The following is a 17,564-nucleotide window of genomic DNA, read 5'->3' as shown; positions in this document are numbered from 1 at the left end:
GGAGAAAATTATGTTATAATCCCACATTCATGAAGCTGTGCCTGCAGCTTCCTGCCCACACCTCTCCCCGTCATTGTCTTTACTTAGTGCCTTGCCTCCTGGCCTCCATCACTGCCATCTGCACACGGCTGTATTGAGGAGAAACTGACAATGGTGTCTGTGCAGGGGATCTGTGGAAGCTCTGGCTTCCTCCACATCTGCCAGGAAATGCATGGATGTTAATGCCCCGAGAGTAGGGGAGCCAGGTAAAATACAGGACACTCAGTTTAACCTGAAATTCAGACAAACAATAATTTTTATGTCATTCTTTATTTTTTAAGTTTTATTTATTCATAAGAGACAGGGAGAAAGAGGCAGACACATAGGCAGTGGGGAGAAGCAGGCTCCTCGCAGGGAGCCTGATGCGCAGGACTCGATCCCAGATTCCGAGATCCCACCCTGAGTCAAAGGCAGACGCTCAACCACTGAGCCACCCCTGGGCATCCCTAATTTTTATGTAATTCTATTACAAATATTGCATGGGACTTTTTTGTTTGTCTGTTTTTGATAAATCCAGCAACCCAACCGGAGGGGTGATCTTTGACCAGAGACATGTAGCATAAGGAGGAGCTGGTAGATAAATTCTCACTTCCTTTCCCCCAGATAAGCTGTTTCTTAGTACTATAATTGTTAAGGCCTCCATGATAATATCATGAAAGACTGAGCAATTAATTGAGTTGCATTTGTTCCAAAGCTGTGGCCAGCTCAGTAACACCTATATTTGCCTGCCTCAACTTCTTTCTTTTTCTGACCTGCTTCCCAGAGAGAGTGCCACCTAGTAAAGTGGCAGCAGTTAAATGTCATTTGTTTATGGTAAGTTCTAGGGAACACAGGCTGCCAAATTAACTTTGGTAATGAATTCTTCAAATAGAAAATGAAACATGATATAAATGATGATTTTTGACAAAATCAGGCACTACAGGCTCAAAATCCAGACTGGTTGAGAGCTCTGAGAGTGGATACATCTCCCAAGGACAGATTCACATTGATCAAATGTACAGTGATTTTTAAAATCAAAATAGCTGTTTATCACTCTTGTGAAAAATAATCAGTGTCCCATAGGTAAAAATACCACTATTGCCTTAACTAAGTATATTCTTTTCTATAATTTGTTCTTTTTAAAAATTCATATTATAACCCAAAGTATGTTGGGATATGTTATAGACTGGGTTATATCTCCCTAAAATTCATATTAATTCATAGGGCCTTTAAAGAGGTAATTAAAGTAAAATGAGGTCATACAGGTGGGCCCTAATCCAAGGATGACTGGTATCCTTAAAAGAAGACACAGTAAAGACACAAAAGGAAGACCATGTGACAACAAAGAGAGAAAATGGCCATCCACAAGCCAAGGAGAGTCCTCAAGAATGAAACCAATCTTGGACACCTTAATCATGGACTTTTGGAAGCCACCCAGTCTGTAGTACTAACCCTAGCAAATCAATAGAAAGTCTATGGAATCAGAGCAAGTCAAGTCAGTTAAAGACCTTGAATAATTAACATTATTGGAATAAACTTGTCTGAATAATCCTGCTTCCCAATAAAGACAGTTCTGTCCTGAGGGTACTACCCATAACCTCCCACCATGTAAACACAATAGTTTTTAGTTTTAAAAGCTTGAGAACATTTTCATTTCATGGACTATTCCTATGTCATGGAACTGAAGCTTTGGTCAGGTAAGAATTGCTCAAAAATCTATTTAATTTACATATTACCAATTTATTTAGTTTCTTCATTAAGCATGAATAGCTCCTCCACATTCCTAGTTTCAAATCACTTTGAAATTTGGATTACTATACTACATTTTTTATTAGAATGTTTGACTTCAAAAAAAAAAAAAAAAGAATGTTTGACTTCAGAGGTGGCTGTTCTTTTACTTTTCTTTTCTGTTCCATATACTTATTACTCCCAAATTTGAACTAATGATTCTGTTGGAAAGAGGTAATTACTTTTGTTTCTCTCTTAGGCTTTGACTCTGTAACAGTCAAACTGAAAGATTTTTTAAAACACTACAGTATATGAAATCCCAGCTTTATGTTTTTTTTCTGTTACATAATTCCCCTAAAGCTAAACTACTAAGACTATACTCTAATTACTTTTTCTTATGTGCTATAAAAATTCTCTGTTTAAAATAGATTACTCTGACTCACAAAGGAATAACATTTGCTTGAAACGTGGCATTAGTTTAGAGATTACCAAATTCATATGTAACCTAAAATACTTAATATTAAGAAATATTCTTAAGTTGTACTAATGAATAATTACAATTTTACTAAACATTGCTAATTAGGCAGTGTGCAAACAAGTATCAGGAAAAACATCAGAAGAACAATGTGATTTCTCAACATTACATTTATTTATGTTAAAAATACACAAAAATATACTTTATATTAAAAGTAAAAAATCTGAAACAATGATGTACTATATGTTGGCTCGTTCAACTTAAATAAAAAGTAAAAAGGGGCACCTGAGTGGCTCAGTGGTTGAGCATCTGTCTCTGTCCATGTCGTGGTCCTGGGGTCATGGAATTGAGTCCTGCATCAGGCTCCCTTCGTGGAGTCTGCTTTGTCCTCTGCCTCTGTCTCTGCCTCTCTCCGTGTCTCTCATGAATAAATAAATAAATAAAATCTTTTTAAAAAATAAAAAATATACATAGGTCAACATATTAAAAGCATCTAGTTAATCTTCAATCCATAGCTGCTTTTAAGAAATTGCAACTTGTAACTTAACAGAGATGTTAAATTCTGCAAAACTGTTATTACAGTGAAGCCTTTCTATTCTCTAATTCATTTCTGATATGTTTCTTTACTATTATCTTTTTGCTGAAATAATTTACCATTTCAATAGTTATTTTACCTTTACATCCTTTTGTGTCTTGGTGTCAGGAAAATGTCCTGTGCTTTTAACTTACAGCCTTCAAAAATCTGTATTAAGGAAGATTCAGGGATGCTTGGGTTGCTCACTGGTTGAGTGTCTGCTTTTGGCTCAGGGCATGATCCCAGGGTCTGAGATCAAGTCCCACATTGGGCTCCTTGCAAGGAGCCTACTTCTCCTCTGCCTCTCTCTCTGTCTCTGTCTCATGTGAAGAAATAAATAAAATCTTAAAAAAAAAAAGTTCAATGAATAATGATTAAACTTAAATCCACTACCTAATTTAAATGCTTAAGGCTTTTTATTTTTTAAGATTTGATTTGAGACAGAAAGGGAGGAAGAGAGAGAGAGAATCTGAAGCAGACTCCATGGTGACCACAAAGCCTGATGTGGAGCTCCATCCCATAACCATGAGATCATGACCTGAGCCAAAACCAAGTCACTTAACTGACTGAGCCACCCAGGCGTCCCCCACTTAAAGCTTTTTAAAAGCTTAATTGGTGCACTTAACAAAAAGAAAAACAAATGCGCTCAATAGTATCATCAGTAGGAAAACAAAGGACATGGAAAATATACAGATGGAATGCTCCGTGAAAGCCAGTTGTTTTCTTTGCTTTTGTTTTTTTAAAGATTTTATTTATTTATTCATGAGAAACCGAGAGAGGCAGAGACACAGGCAGAGGGAGAAGCAGGCCCCATGCAGGGAGCCTGACGTGGGACTCGATCCCAGTTCTCCAGGATCACACCCTGGGCTGAAGACGGCTAATCCGCTGAGCCACCTGGGCTGCCCAAAAGCCGTTTTTATGGAGATTGTTAAAATTACTCCAAAATAATACCAATGAAACACACACACACACACACACACACACACACAAGACCAGTGCTTCTCAATTTTAATGTGCATACTAATCACCAGGCAATCAGGTTAAAATGGAGATTCTAATTCACTGAGTCCCTTCTGGGGCCAGACTTCTGCCTTCCTAATACGCCCCTGGGTAAAGCCTATGTAGGTAGTTAAAAGACCCCATTTTAAGTAGCAAGGACGTACTGTTTACCTTACTCTGGGTAACTTATGAAATGCTTTTATGAAAGGCATTTAAATCAAATTTAAAAACTAATTTATAATTCCTTGAAATCTTTAATGAACATTTATTGAGTACCGTTTGCCAGACTAGGAGCATAACATCAACTAGCAATGTGTTATACATGCAAACCCTTGGACCCCACCCAAACTTAACTGAAGCTGACTCTGAAGGTAGGGCTCAGGAGTCAGTTTCAATTGGCTTTCCAGATGATTCTGACGGATGCTAAGTTTTGAGAAACACTACTCTAGATACTGTACTGAGGATTTGGGGTGCAAATCTGGGTGGGAGGTTCTCCTTGCTTTCAAAAGCCTCTAGTAGTAAGGGGTTGGGCATCTGAGACAATAAATACCAAAAAGTATATGGTGAGTACAAAACCAAATTACGGGGGCACCTGGGTGGCTCAGTGGTCAAGTGTCTGTCTTTGGCTCAGGGTGTGACCCTAGAGTCCTAGAATAGAGTCCTGTATCGGGCTCCCCACAGGGAGCCTGCTTCTCCCTCTGCCAGTGTCTCTGCCTCTCTCTCTCTCTCTCTCATGAATAAATAAGATCTTTAAAAAAAAAACAACAACAAAGTGGCATCTAACAGAGGATGGAAGAAGTATTGAATGTAGAGTGTTGGCACTTCCATCCTGGTTGCTTCTCACCTGTCAAAGAGTAAAAGATACCACTAGAGATTTTTTTTAAAATTACAAAGTTGGATCTACTAACTTCCCAGGTAAGGGAATCTATTTCAATGAAGAATTTCACTGGGGCGGGGGGGGGGGGATTTTAAGTGCTAGAAAGAGGAAGTTCACAGGAGTTATGCTAATTAAGCATTGGAAACAGGGGCTCTGGACATAGGACAGAATGAATATATAGGTTTGTATACAATTTTGGGGGGTTTGTATACAATTGAAATAAAATTAAAATCCTTGTGTTCATATGTTAGGAAAGTGTCTACAATTAAGTCCAATGAAGAGAGTGTGACTTTCCAATCACTGAGGTTTATGGACCCTTATCAGGTTCAGCCTATTGTGCTGAAACACAATAGTAGATAACTCCTAAGCTCTGCTTTAAGTGGAAAATTCTTCTTCACAGTCCCTCCTTCATCTTTCCTCATCTTTGATGTGAGGCTCAACACACAAAGGATAAACAAATCACTCAGTTGTCAGCTCTCCAGACTATCTTGGTTTTTAGGTGCCATTCTCACAGGATTCCATTGTGTTTACTCAAGTGATTTCAGTCTCCTTTTGATGTGGTCTACTCAGAACGTGCAATGTCAATTTAGCAGGTGTTAATACACTTAACACACCCTTTTACACTCTCCTGGAGTAACAGCAACGTTAGACCTACTGAACCCACCACCTCTAGTTATAAGGCCTGAGAGGAGCTTTAAAAATACCAATGAGTAACTGTAAAGATAAAAGAAAAACAAAAAGAATGCTGAAGATCAGAGGGTTTCAAGGAGAAAGTGCTCAATAGGGTCAAATATTAGAGATAAGTACAGCAAGATGAGGACAGGAAAGTGTCCACAGACTTTCACCACAAGTGTTAGTGACCTCAGGACAGTTTCAGGGAACCTGGGATGAGGAAAGTGGGAGAATGAACATAAGTGAGGAAAAGGGACTAGATGCTCAATTCTTTCAAAAAAGTTTGATTTCTTTGGCTATGATTTACATCAAGTGCTGCCAGGCCCAATCTAGTTTTCCCGTTTCTTTTTATTTGTATCGCCAGAAATGTCATTCAGTCAAATGTCAAATGTTTGAACTGGTTAAAGGAGCCTTAGAAATCACTGATCACCCAGCTCCTTGTACAAATGAGAGAAATGCTGAGAGGTGCTGTGAAATTTATTTTCACGGAATTTGTTCTATGTAATTTTTAAGGCCATAAACTTTATTGACAATATAAAAAGTCACGTTTAACTCTTGGGAGAGTTTTTGGAGACTAAAATAAAAAAAAAATTTCAGGTTTAAAGGATTTTTTTTTTTTTTAAGATTTCATTTATTTGTTCATGAGAAACAGAGAGGGAGAGAGAGAGAGAGGCAGAGGCACAGGCAGAGGGAGAAGCAGGCTCCATGCACCGGGAGCCCGACGTGGGATTCGATCCCGGGTCTCCAGGATCGCGCCCTGGGCCGAAGGCAGATGCTCAACCTCTGAGCCACCCAGGCGTCCCGGTTTAAAGGATTTTTTTTTTTTTAAGATTTTATTTATTTATTCATGAGAGACAGAGAGGCAGAGACACAGGCAGAGGGAGAAGCAGGCTCCATGCAGGGAGCCCGACGTGGGACTCGATCCTGGGACTGGAATCACACCCTGAGCCAACGGCGGACCCTCAACCACTAAGCCACCCAGGCAACCCATTTTAAAGGATTTTAAGCTAAGTTTTCACAGCCGCGGTCTTGGGGTGGTTAAGTTATATCCACGATGACCATGAGCAGCTTTTCATTAAAGTCTTGACCTTTCTTGTGTCATCACTCAGGATGCAATGGACAGAAAACACAGTAATAATAAAGAATGACAGTCTTGACCATTTGCCTGGGTACTTCTCGTGTGCCAAGCCCCGCTCTACAAAACCACCATCTCCTTCCATCCTCCTAGAAATCCTATTGCTGAGAAAAGTGAAAGCCTGATGAGGAAAGATGGGGAAAGCGAGGCTTCCAGGGGTCAACTTGCTCTCGATTCCCCGATTTGCTCAACAGCCTGCAGCACTGTACGATGCCTTGATGTAAGCGTCTGGTAGAGGCACTAAAGTACAGACGAGGTAAAAGGGAGGAGCGTAGGTGGCGCTGGTCACTTTGACGCGAGATAAACTCCGCTTCCAGCACTAGGTATCCATCATCCATCACTCTCGTGTCCGACATCCTCTCACCTCTACCCACTCATTATTATTTTAAGAAGCCCCAGAGCAAACTAGCAAGACGGAGACACACGACGCCAAGGTAACAGCCACGGCTACGCACCCGGGTCTCCTCCTGCCGCCTCCTCCCCGCGCGGGAGCCGACCCCGCCCCGGCGAGCGCGGAGGTGCACACTAGGGTTTGGGGAAGTTTGGCTCCGCCGGCTTCCGTAAGAGCGCCGCGCGCTGCCGCCCCGCCCCGCCCCCTAGCAACGCGCTGGCGTGTTAGCAACCGGCCGCCAGGCGGGAGCTGAAGTCCGCAGGTGGGCTGCGGCGGGCGTGATGCGGCGGGGGTCGCGGCCGCGGAGGCCACTGCCGGACCCCTGGCGCTTTTTGCGACTCTAGCGGCTCTCAGGAGGCCTTCCCTCCTCGGTGGCGGGGCTTCTTTGGGTCCTACGGCTAGGGAGAACGGGGTAGGACAGGGGGACGGGCCTCCCACCCATCCCTCACTCCACGCGGCGGGCATGTCCGTGGCGGAGGCCGCGGCGACCGCCGAAGCCCAGGAAGCCGGCGGCAAGATCCGGCCCAGCAGCCTTCGCCGGATCCCGGTAATCGGGGTGGTGACCCAGGACGAGGAGGCGCAGGTATGCGCGGGCGGCTTCGCCTTGGGAAGAGCGGAGGGGAAGTTGAGATCCAGGGGGCGGGGACGGGGACTGGGGGCCGCAGGAGGGGAAATGGGGCCGAAGTGGAACCCGCCGGGGCCCGCGGGACTGAGGTTCCCTGCGCGGAGCCGAGGCCTCCGAGAACTGCGCCGCCGGAGGGAGGGGTTGGCTGTCGTCAGCCAGCCTGCCTGGGGACTTGGGGCGCTTCGGGGCGCGAGCTTCTCCGCAAGCGTCCCTCCAAACAGTAAGCGAGGTTTTGCCGCTCTTCTTCGAAAAGTGTGACCACGAAGGGCCTGGGGAGGCAGGGAATTATTTTTAGCGAAATCATGGATTTATTGGATGACCAGTTTGTTTGCACCGGGCTTATATGTAGGTGACCTGTTCTCAAGTGATGTTCTTGAGATAGGCGTAAACTCTCCCGCGCTTAGATTTGCTGCCACTTTAAAACTGCACCTAGAGAGGAGCAAAACGCTGTGAAAATTAGAAATTAGCCTCGTTTTCTTTTCTTTTTTTTTTTAAGATTTTATTTATTTATTAATGAGAGACATAGAGAGAGAGAGGTAGAGACACAGGCAGAGGGAGGAGCAGGCTCCATGCAGGGAGCCCGATGTGGGACTCGATCCCGGGTCTCCAGGATCGCGCCCTGGGCTGAAGGCGGCGCTAAGCCGCTGAGCCACCCGGGCCGCCCTAGCCTCGTTTTCATATGAAATTGGAAGGTGGTTATGGAGGTGGGGTGAATCAAGAGAGAATACAATTTATATATTTTGTTATACTTGTAGTTGGTTCTGAGTTTACTTTTATCATGAATACAAAATTAACTCTTCCAAGTTGATCTGTTGAGACATCTCACTTGGGAACCCTTGGCTGGACCTCCACTGGTGGCGAAGGTGTTGAGAAACTCCAAGTCGTTAGCATACTAGGGGTCCATTGCTCGTCCCTAGAGGGTCCTGATCAAACCCTGAAGGTTTTACTATGGAGGAATCCTGCCCTGCCTCCTCACACTGGTGGCTGGGGTCACTCTGGGAATTCCTGTTGAGGTTTTGCGAGCCTCAGGCTGCGTCAGGAACCCTGTCTCCTACGTCCACAGCCTGGAACCTTGGAGAGTTCCCTGGGAGCGGCCAGTTGGCTGGGGACCTCTTCTTTGGGAATAAAGTTGAGCTCTCTGAGGACAGTCTGTCATTTACACAGTAGTAACCTGCAGAGCAACAGCACTCCTGATGAGGAGGAGCGGGTGCTAGGGGAATTTACCTAATCAGTTTTGCGGAAGTATTCCAATCGGGCGGGAAGAAGAAGGACTTGCAGGAAGAGCAGCTCTCCACTCCCAAGGCTGCCGCGGGTCTCAGCTCTACCGCCATTCTCCCAGGCATAGCACAACTGAAAAGTAGGTGAATTTGGTGTCTGATGGCTCTCCCTGTTCCTTCACGCGGTGTAAAAAAGGTGGCGGGGGTGGGGGGAGGTGCAGGGGCCGTGGCAAGGTTATATGAGGTAGGCTATCACGGGTTAAAATGAAAAAATGGGAGATACTTTTTTAACAGGCCATTGCCAAAGTAGCCTGCAACAACATATCAAGTAAAGCAAAACAAGTAAACCTGTGTATATGTGTGTGTATTTTCTCTCTTCTCTTTCTTTTTTCTTCTCCTTTCATTATCACCTCTCCTTACAGAGCCTTCGATTCTTTTCCAGGAAGAAATCAATTTGCATTAATTAGAGTTCCTAGCTTGTTAAAAACTACTTGTAGAAGCATTAACATTTTTTTTTTAAAGTACTGAGAAGAAGACAGTTTCTCTCGAAAGAAGTGAAATGAATTAAAAGCCTTTTAGAGAAGGGAGAAATGATCATTCAGCCTTTTGGGGCTTTGTTTGTGGTTATTTTTACAAATGAGGACCCTAAGGCTGTGAGAAGTTAAGAGTTACTCAGTTTCTTTACTTAGAGTGGGGTCTAGCAGTCTTTGCCAACAATAACACGACAACCTTTTAGACCCCTGCCTCAGACCAGTAGAGGAAAGACTCTTGGAACTCCTGGAATGTTTGAGAGACAGTACATCCTGGTATCTAACAGTGACTTTGGAGAGTCTTCCTCGATTCAGTAAGCCAGCTCCATCCTATGCTTGAAATCACAAATTGTTTACCTTTATTTCCTCCTTATTTTTTTAAAAGGTTTTATATATTTATTTATGAGAGACACAGAGAGAGAGAGGGGCAGAGATACAGGCAGAGGGAGAAGCAGGCTCCATGCAGGGAGCCTGATGTGGGACTTGATTCCCGGTCTCCAGGATCAAGCCCAGGGCTGAAGCCTGCACTAAAGCGCTGAGCCATCCGGGCTGCCCTCTTTCCTCCTTATTTTAATGTTGCTTTCATTCTAAAGAATTGGAAACCCTTTAGAGCAGTGCTTCTCAAATTTTAATGTGCATTTGGATTACCTGGGGATCTCATTAAGATGCAGATTATGATTTTGTGTGGGGCTGGGGAGGAGCCCCAGATTCTGCCTTTCTAACAGGTTTCAGGTGATGCCATTGCTACTGGTTGGAGAATCCCATTTCCCATTCTAAGTAGTAATATTTAGTATATTTAGCTGCAGTAGGCTATGAACAGTGCTACAGAATTTCACAATTAGCTCCTGGAAAGCTGTAGGAGGTAGTTTCATATGGATTCAAAGTATAAAACAAAATAAGAACAGCAGTAAAACAAAATTCCTCCATCACCCCATCATCACCTCCCCCCACTTAAACCCTGGGTCAGCCTATGTGATAAAAGACAGGGGACACCACGTGGAGTTTAAAAGGACCCATATTCTAGAGACAGAGACAAAATTTAGACAAATGGAACAGTTGCCAACATAACACAAATGATAATTAGGGGAAGCCTGTATCTCCTACTGCCCTTCACCCATTTTGCCCATCCCCACCACCCTGTCTCCTCTAGCAACCATCAGTTGGTTCTCTGTATTTATAGGTCTGATTCTGCTTTTTTGCTTATTCATTTGTTTTTTGTTAGATTCCACAGATAAGTGAAATCATTTGGTATTTGTCTTGTCTGATTTATTTCGCTTAGCATAGTACCCTCCGGGTCCATTAGTGTTGTCACAAATGGCACAATCTCCTCTTTTTTCATGGCTGTGTAATATCCCATTATATGTATATATTACATTTTTCCTTACCTATTCATCTATCATTGAACACTTGGGCTGCTTCCATACCTTATGTATTGTAAATAATGCTGCAATAAGCATAGGGGTGCATATATCTTTTGGAATTAGTGTTTCTGTTTTCTTTGGGTAAATACCCAGCAGTGGAATTATTGGATCATATCATAGTTCTACTTTTTAACTTTTTGAGGAACTGCCATACAATTTTCCACAGTGGCTGCACTTGTTCCCCCCCACCCCCAACATTGTACAAGGATTGCTTTTCCTTCACATCCTCACCAACACTTTGTTATTCTTGTCTTTTTTTATTTTAGCCATTCTGACAAGTATTAGGTGATATCTCTTTTTTGTTAAAGATTTTATTTATTTATTCATGAGAGACACAGAAAGAGAGAGGCAGAGACACAGGCAGAGGGAGAAGCAGGCTCCATGCAGGGAACCCGATGTAGGAGTCGATCCTGGTACTCCAGGACCATGCCATCAGCTGAAGGCAGATGTGCTCAACCGCTGAGCCACCCAGGTATCCTATAAGGTGATATCTCACTGTGATTTAGATTTGCATTTCCCTGATGATTGGTGATGTCAAGCATCTTTTCGTGTATCTGTTGGCCATCTATATGTCTTCTTTGGAAAAATATTGATTTAGGTCCTCTGCACATTTTTTTTTTACAGATTTTATTTATTAGAGGCACAGAGAGAGAAAGAGGCAGAGACATAGGCAGAGGGAAAAGCAGACTATCTGCAGGGAGCACAATGTGGGACTCCATCCGAGGACCCCGGGATCACGACCTGAGCCAAAGGCACAATCACTGATCCACCTTGATCCATCCACTCACTGGATTGGATCCATCCAATCACTGATTCACATTAAAAAATGTGTCCCCTCTGCACATTTTTTAATTGGAGTTTTTTTTTTTTTGGTGTTGAGTTATATAAGTTCTTTATATATTTGGATATTAACCTCTTATCAGATATATCATTTGCAAATAATTTGCATTCAGTAGGTTGTCTTTTTGTTTTGATGGTTTTCTTTGCTGTACAAAACATAACATATTAATTCCATATGAAGGCAGGAGATTTTGTGTTTTATTCAGTACCATATCTTTAACATCTAGAACAGTGTCTCACACAGTGTAGGCACTCAACAAATATGTAGAATAAATAAATTGTGATTACTTGACTTGCGTAGGTATCATGACTGAGCTTCCTTGCCCAAATTTGCTCTTCCTCTGAGAGCCTCCACAGTCTTCTAGTTGATGCCCCATCCTGCCACTGTCTGTAATACTGCCATGGACTGTGTCATTAAAATTGCCTACCCTGGTTTTGGAGTAACTGCTAGAAATAATCTCTGTGGTCATTTGAGAAGTCAGGCAAAGAACAAAGGTGCAAAGAACCAACACTCCTGCATCTGACAGGCCTTCTAATCCAGTTACTAATTTTGTGACCATAACAAGTTAGGTCTCATGCCCCAGTTTCATCAATAGGATAATAGTACCAACTTTATATGGTAAAGTTGAGGACTAATTAAGATATAAAGTTTTTTTTTTTTTTTTAAAGGGAGGTGACACATGGCTGACAACATTGATAGAGGATACAACTCTTGATCTCAGGATCATAATAAGTTCAAGCTCCGGGATCCCTGGGTGGTGCAGCGGTTTGGCACCTGCCTTTGGCCCAGGGCGCGATCCTGGAGACCCGGGATCGAATCCCACATCGGGCTCCCGGTGCATGGAGCCTGCTTCTCCCTCTACCTGTGTCTCTGCTTCGCTCTCTGTGTGACTATCACAAATAAATAAAAATTAAAAAAAATAATAATAAGTTCAAGCTCCACATTGAGCATGCAGCCTACCTACTTAAAAAAGGGGGGAGGAGAAAGAGAGAGAAAGAAAGAAAAAGAAAAGAAAGAAAAGATAAAAGAAGGGAGGGAAGGGAGGAAGGAAAGAGAGAGAGAAAGAGAAAGAAAAAAAAAAAGATAAGGTGCCAGACATATAAAAGAACTGCAGTAAATGTTAGTTCCTTTCTCTATAACTATGTATAGATGAGCAGGATTTCTCCCCTTTGGCATGTCTCTTGGTAAAATGGGAAAATAAGGGATCCCTGGGTGGCGCAGCGGTTTGGCGCCTGCCTTTGGCCCAGGGCGCGATCCTGGAGACCCGGGATCGAATCCCACGTCGGGCTCCCGGTGCATGGAGCCTGCTTCTCCCTCTGCCTGTGTCTCTGCCTCTCTCTCTCTGTGTGTGTGACTATCATAAATAAATAAAAAATTTTAAAAAATGGGAAAATAAGTTCATTCTATAACTGTAAGTGAAGGTCTGATTTTCTTCAAAACAGTTTATTAAGCTTTTTATTTTAAAATGTTTTGTTAAATGTTTTTACAACTCTCCATAAATATCTTATGATGTTAACAGCAATTATTTTGATACTTCCATCTGTATGTCTTCTTTTGCTTCCTTCTGTGTGCTCTCATTTACCCAAACCTTTCTCACTATTACTTTAAACCTCTGATTTGGAAATCTCTGCCCCCGAATTTCACTTATTTCCAACCTCAACACAAGCCTCTTCCTCCAGCCTTTCCTGTCTCAGCAAAAGATGCCACTACTTGAATAATTCCTCAAGCCCATGAGTCATCATCACCTTTTCTTCTCTCTCCCACCAAATCAAATCACTCCTCAGGTCCCACTGATTCTACCTCCTTGATGATTTTTATGCCATTCCCTTTTGTCTATGGAGTTGCCAAGACTTTAGTCAAGGCCTTTTATAGATATCTCCTACCTCTTTTCCAGCTCATCCCAGACCTTTCCAGTTTGGTCTCTACTCAGCAAACTAAATTGCCTTTTTATTGTTATACTCCTCTGATGAAAGCCAGTAGAAATAAACAAAGACCACCCTAATTAAAATAAGTAGGGATTATTTAATATCCAGAGTTTACTATAGAAAGAGAGTAAGCCAGCGTTACTTAATTTTGGCAGACTCCAAGCCTTTGTAGTGAAAAAAGTGAAGGCTTTTGGAATGCTCTGGTTGGAGGTTTTTGCCATGAAGAAGCTGGAGATGGGCTAACTACAAACAGCATTCTATGTGATTGATTTGGGAAGCATATTTGGCTTTTTCTTGTTGGTCCCATGTAACATATGAGGCACAAGAAATAGGGAATCTGGCAGGTATTGGCTAATTCTGACTTTCCTGAGCCAGTTGCTTCCCAGTTTGATTGCTGCAAGGATTGTAGGCAAGAGTTCTGTTGTCATATATAGTCTGGCCATTGCCTGTTTATATAGTCTCTCAAACTATTCCATAGTTTCTGAAGATCCTTAGCGTAGCATACAAGGCCTTCTGTAAAATGGGATTAATGATAGTACCTACCTCATAGAATACAATTAATAAATACATGTAAAGTGCTTAAAACTGTGCCTGGAAGTAGATATCACCATCATGTTATGATCGTTCTTGTTATTCATAATTTTGATGTAGGAAAGATGTTAGGGTTCAAAGCTGATGACCAAGAAAGAATTCTTGAGACTTCCTTGGTGCAAAAAGGTGGTTTTATTAAAGCAGGGGAGAAGACTTGTGGGCAGAAAGCTGCTGTGGGGTCATGAGGAGTGGCCTATTATATACTTTTAAGTTGGGAGGAGGGTAGGAATAGTGTAACCCTCCCAGGTATTTTAGAAACAAAGTTTCAAAGATCCTGAGGGGGCTAGTTATTGTTAGGAAAAGGTCATCTATTATTGTTTAGTAAAAGCTCAGTCATGAGACTCTTCAGATGTACTTCAGTAGGTCATATGCTTCGAAGATGATTGCCAGCATGTATCTTGGGCGTGGGGGGTGGGTGTTGAAAGAAAGGAAGTATCTAAAAAAAAATTTTTTTTAATGTTTATTTATTTTTTAAATTTTTATTTATTTATGATAGCCACAGAGAGAGAGAGAGAGAGAGAGAGAGAGAGAGAGGCAGAGAGGCAGAGACATAGGCAGAGGGAGAAGCAGGCTCCATGCACCGGGAGCCCGATATGGGATTTGATCCCGGTTCTCCAGGATCGCGCCCTGGGCCAAAGGCAGGCGCCAAACCGCTGCACCACCCAGGGATCCCTAAAAAAATTTTTTATATGTTAAAGTAGACTACAGGATTATGGGAGTTTGGGGCAGATTGCCTTTTCCCTTAGGAAAGTATTGATGTTGACTAAGGCAGCTGGGTCCCTAGAGGAATGTCACTCTGCCTGTTTCAAGGACTTGTGAATGAGCTGTAAGTAGGAAGGAAATTTAAGTTTTCTTTTGCCTCTGCTTCCCACCTCAATTTGACCTGTCTTTATCTAATTAGCATCATCTGTAGCCACTATCCCCTGCAAGGTCTTCTCCAACCTGGTGAACTCCTCCCCATCTTCTCAGTGTCTTATTATCTCTTGCCTCCAGGCCTTCACACATGCTACTCTCCCATCTCCATCTCTCAAACCTTCAGTTCATCTCACAAATCCTACTTACCTCTGCCCACAGATTACTTCTTCCAGAAGCTGTCCCCTGCCTTTCTGTGCCTCCAGTCCGTGTGCTTCCAGAGCATAGTTTTCAGCATCCACGGAGCATTTTGTAGCATGTTATCTGTATTACTTGTATTCCATGCCAGACTGATAGCTACTTGAGGTCAGAGCAATGTTGTTCCCACACCTAGCACATTTCTGAAACATAGAAGCTGCTTATAAATATTTTTTTATTTTATTTTTTATTTTTTATTTTTATTTTTTTGCTTATAAATATTTGTGGAAGGAGGAAAAGGCTAATGGAGGAAGGGAAGGAGAAATATTAAAAATATAATATGCCAAGCAAGCAAAACACAGAGTAGTATGAAGTAATAGTGCAACAGAAACTAAGAGGAATCTGTGCTTTAACCTGACTACTCTGTTTCTTAATAAAAGTTATACCTGCTCATTTGGGGAAAACAATTCTGATCATATGTACAGGTATTAAAAATTTTTTGCGTTGACTTTTCATTTCAATATGCTTTCCAACCCTCAAAGCCAATATTGTAGAACATCTGAAAATTAAATCTCACTGTATATATTTCTCAGAGACCACAAGAGAAAAAAAAGAAGACCACTGAGACAATGGCAGATGGCACTGTTAAATCCTCATATCTTAAAAGGCAAAATTCTATTTATCAAATTTTTTGATAACAGTAAATTTAATAATTTAAATTAGATCATAGTAAAATATAACAGTTTTTAAGGATAACTATAATACCAGGCATAGATCAGTATTCAGTAAATCCTTTTAGATTGTTAATTTTTAAGTAAAAATCATTTTGAGTAAATAAACTCACCCAGTTACTTATCTACAGACTTAAAATTAGAATACCTCACTGAAAATTGTTTTTGAAAGACATTGCCTGAAATCAGAATATAAGTTTGTAATTGTGAAAGGAAAGGAAATCCTGGACTTAAGAGGCAGTGGAATAATATCTATGCAGAAATATGGAAAGATATGTGTTAATAGATTTAAAAGTCAGAAAATACAATAGTGTTAACACTAAGCAAAATTATGTATCTACACAAGTAAATAAAAATAGAAAATAGTATAGGGGCACCTGGGTGGCTTGGTGATTGACTGCCTACAGCTCAGGGTGTGATCCCAGGGTCCCGGGATAGAGTCCAGCATCGGGCTCCCTGCAGGGAGCCTGCTTCTCCCTCTGCCTATGTCTCTGCCTCTCTCTCTCTGTGTCTCTCATGAATAAATAAATAAAATCTTAATTAAAAATTTTTTAAAAAGAAAAGAAAATGTCATGCAACAAAGCCTTCATCCTCAAAACTGCATTGAAAATGTGGAGATTTTTGTGTAAGTACTTAAATTGGGATGAGGGTACCTTCTGTTTCCTTCTCCACTTGTCTACAAATAATATGCCAGGCCCAGTTGTTGGTGCGGGGGATGCCAGAAAACAAGTCTTTGTCTTAAAGTGAGTTTCCGGATAGTGTGGGATAAACATGCAAACCACTTTAGAGCTATGATGAGAATTGTAATGGATATGCACATATGCTGTGGGAACACAAAGGAAGGATTTTGTTCTATCCTTTTTCATCCCCTGGGGAGGCCGCTTTTTAGCTGAGTTTTGAAGCACCTGTGGGGGTTAACCAGGAGAGGAATGAGATCATCATAACCAATGAAAATAGAGGAGAGATGAGAGGCATTAGTGGAGAGTCATTGAATGAGTTGGATGGGTTATGTTCAGATTTGAGTTTTATTATTCAGACCATAGAATAGAGGACCGTGTTGAAGGGTGCAAGAGTAGAGGTAGGGAGAACAGTAGGAAACCTTCCCAACTGAGTGAGAGATGAGAACTGTATTAAATCAGTAAGATGGCATGGGCTCGAGAAATATTTAAGATGTACAATCTATAGACCTTGGATATTCTTTTTTTTTAAGATTTTATTTATTTATTCATTTATTTATGAATGAATGAATGAATGAATGAATGAATGAAAATACAAGGGGGGCAGAGGGAAAGGGAGAAACAGATTCCCCGCTGAGCAGACAGCCCAACACAGAGCTCCATCCCAGGACCTTGGGATCATGACCTGAGCTGAAAGCAGACACTTTACCACTGAGCCACCAGGTGCCCCAACATTCCATTTTCTACTGTGGATGACTGTAAGAATCCTTGTACCAACTGAGGGCAGCCTGGGTGGCTCAGCCGTTTAGTGCTGCCTTCAGCCCAGGGTGTGATCCTAGAGACCTGGGATTGAGTCCCAAGTCGGGCTCCCTGCATGGAGCCTGCCTCTCCCTCTGCCTGTGTCTCTGCCTCTCTCTCTCTCTCTCTCTCTCTCTCTCCCTTATAAATAAATAAATAAAATCTTTAACAACAACAACAACAAAAAAGAATCCTTGTACCAACTGAGAGCAGGGATATCTAGGCCAGGAAGGTGATCTCCTTAGTGTAGAAGCAAGTCTTATGTATATCTATCTGCATAGGCAAACTC

The 17,564-nt window shown here is 42.0% G+C and overlaps 1 protein-coding gene across 6 annotated transcripts in view; it reads left to right on the top strand.

Annotated features, from left to right (window-relative positions):
- Nucleotides 1-7,092: 7,092 nt before the first annotated feature.
- Nucleotides 7,093-17,564, top strand: part of CFAP69 (cilia and flagella associated protein 69) — a 56,352-nt gene continuing 45,880 nt past the window's right edge. For 5 of the 6 annotated variants that reach the window (XR_012011065.1, XR_012011066.1, XM_072784259.1 and 2 more), the window contains exon 1: nucleotides 7,094-7,452. Coding sequence is in view for 4 of the 6 variants with exons in the window: in XM_072784259.1 (XP_072640360.1) it covers nucleotides 7,333-7,452 (120 nt within the window). In the remaining 2 variants the exon portion in view is untranslated. Of the gene's footprint in view, nucleotides 7,453-17,564 lie in introns of all 6 variants that reach the window. The other variant, XM_072784260.1, reaches the window with a different exon arrangement.

This window comes from Canis lupus, chromosome 18 (genome assembly GCF_048164855.1).
Source record: "Canis lupus baileyi chromosome 18, mCanLup2.hap1, whole genome shotgun sequence".
Classification (NCBI taxonomy): domain Eukaryota; kingdom Metazoa; phylum Chordata; class Mammalia; order Carnivora; family Canidae; genus Canis; species Canis lupus.
Note: the sequence above shows the minus strand (reverse complement) of the source record. Positions and strands in the feature narration are given on the sequence as shown.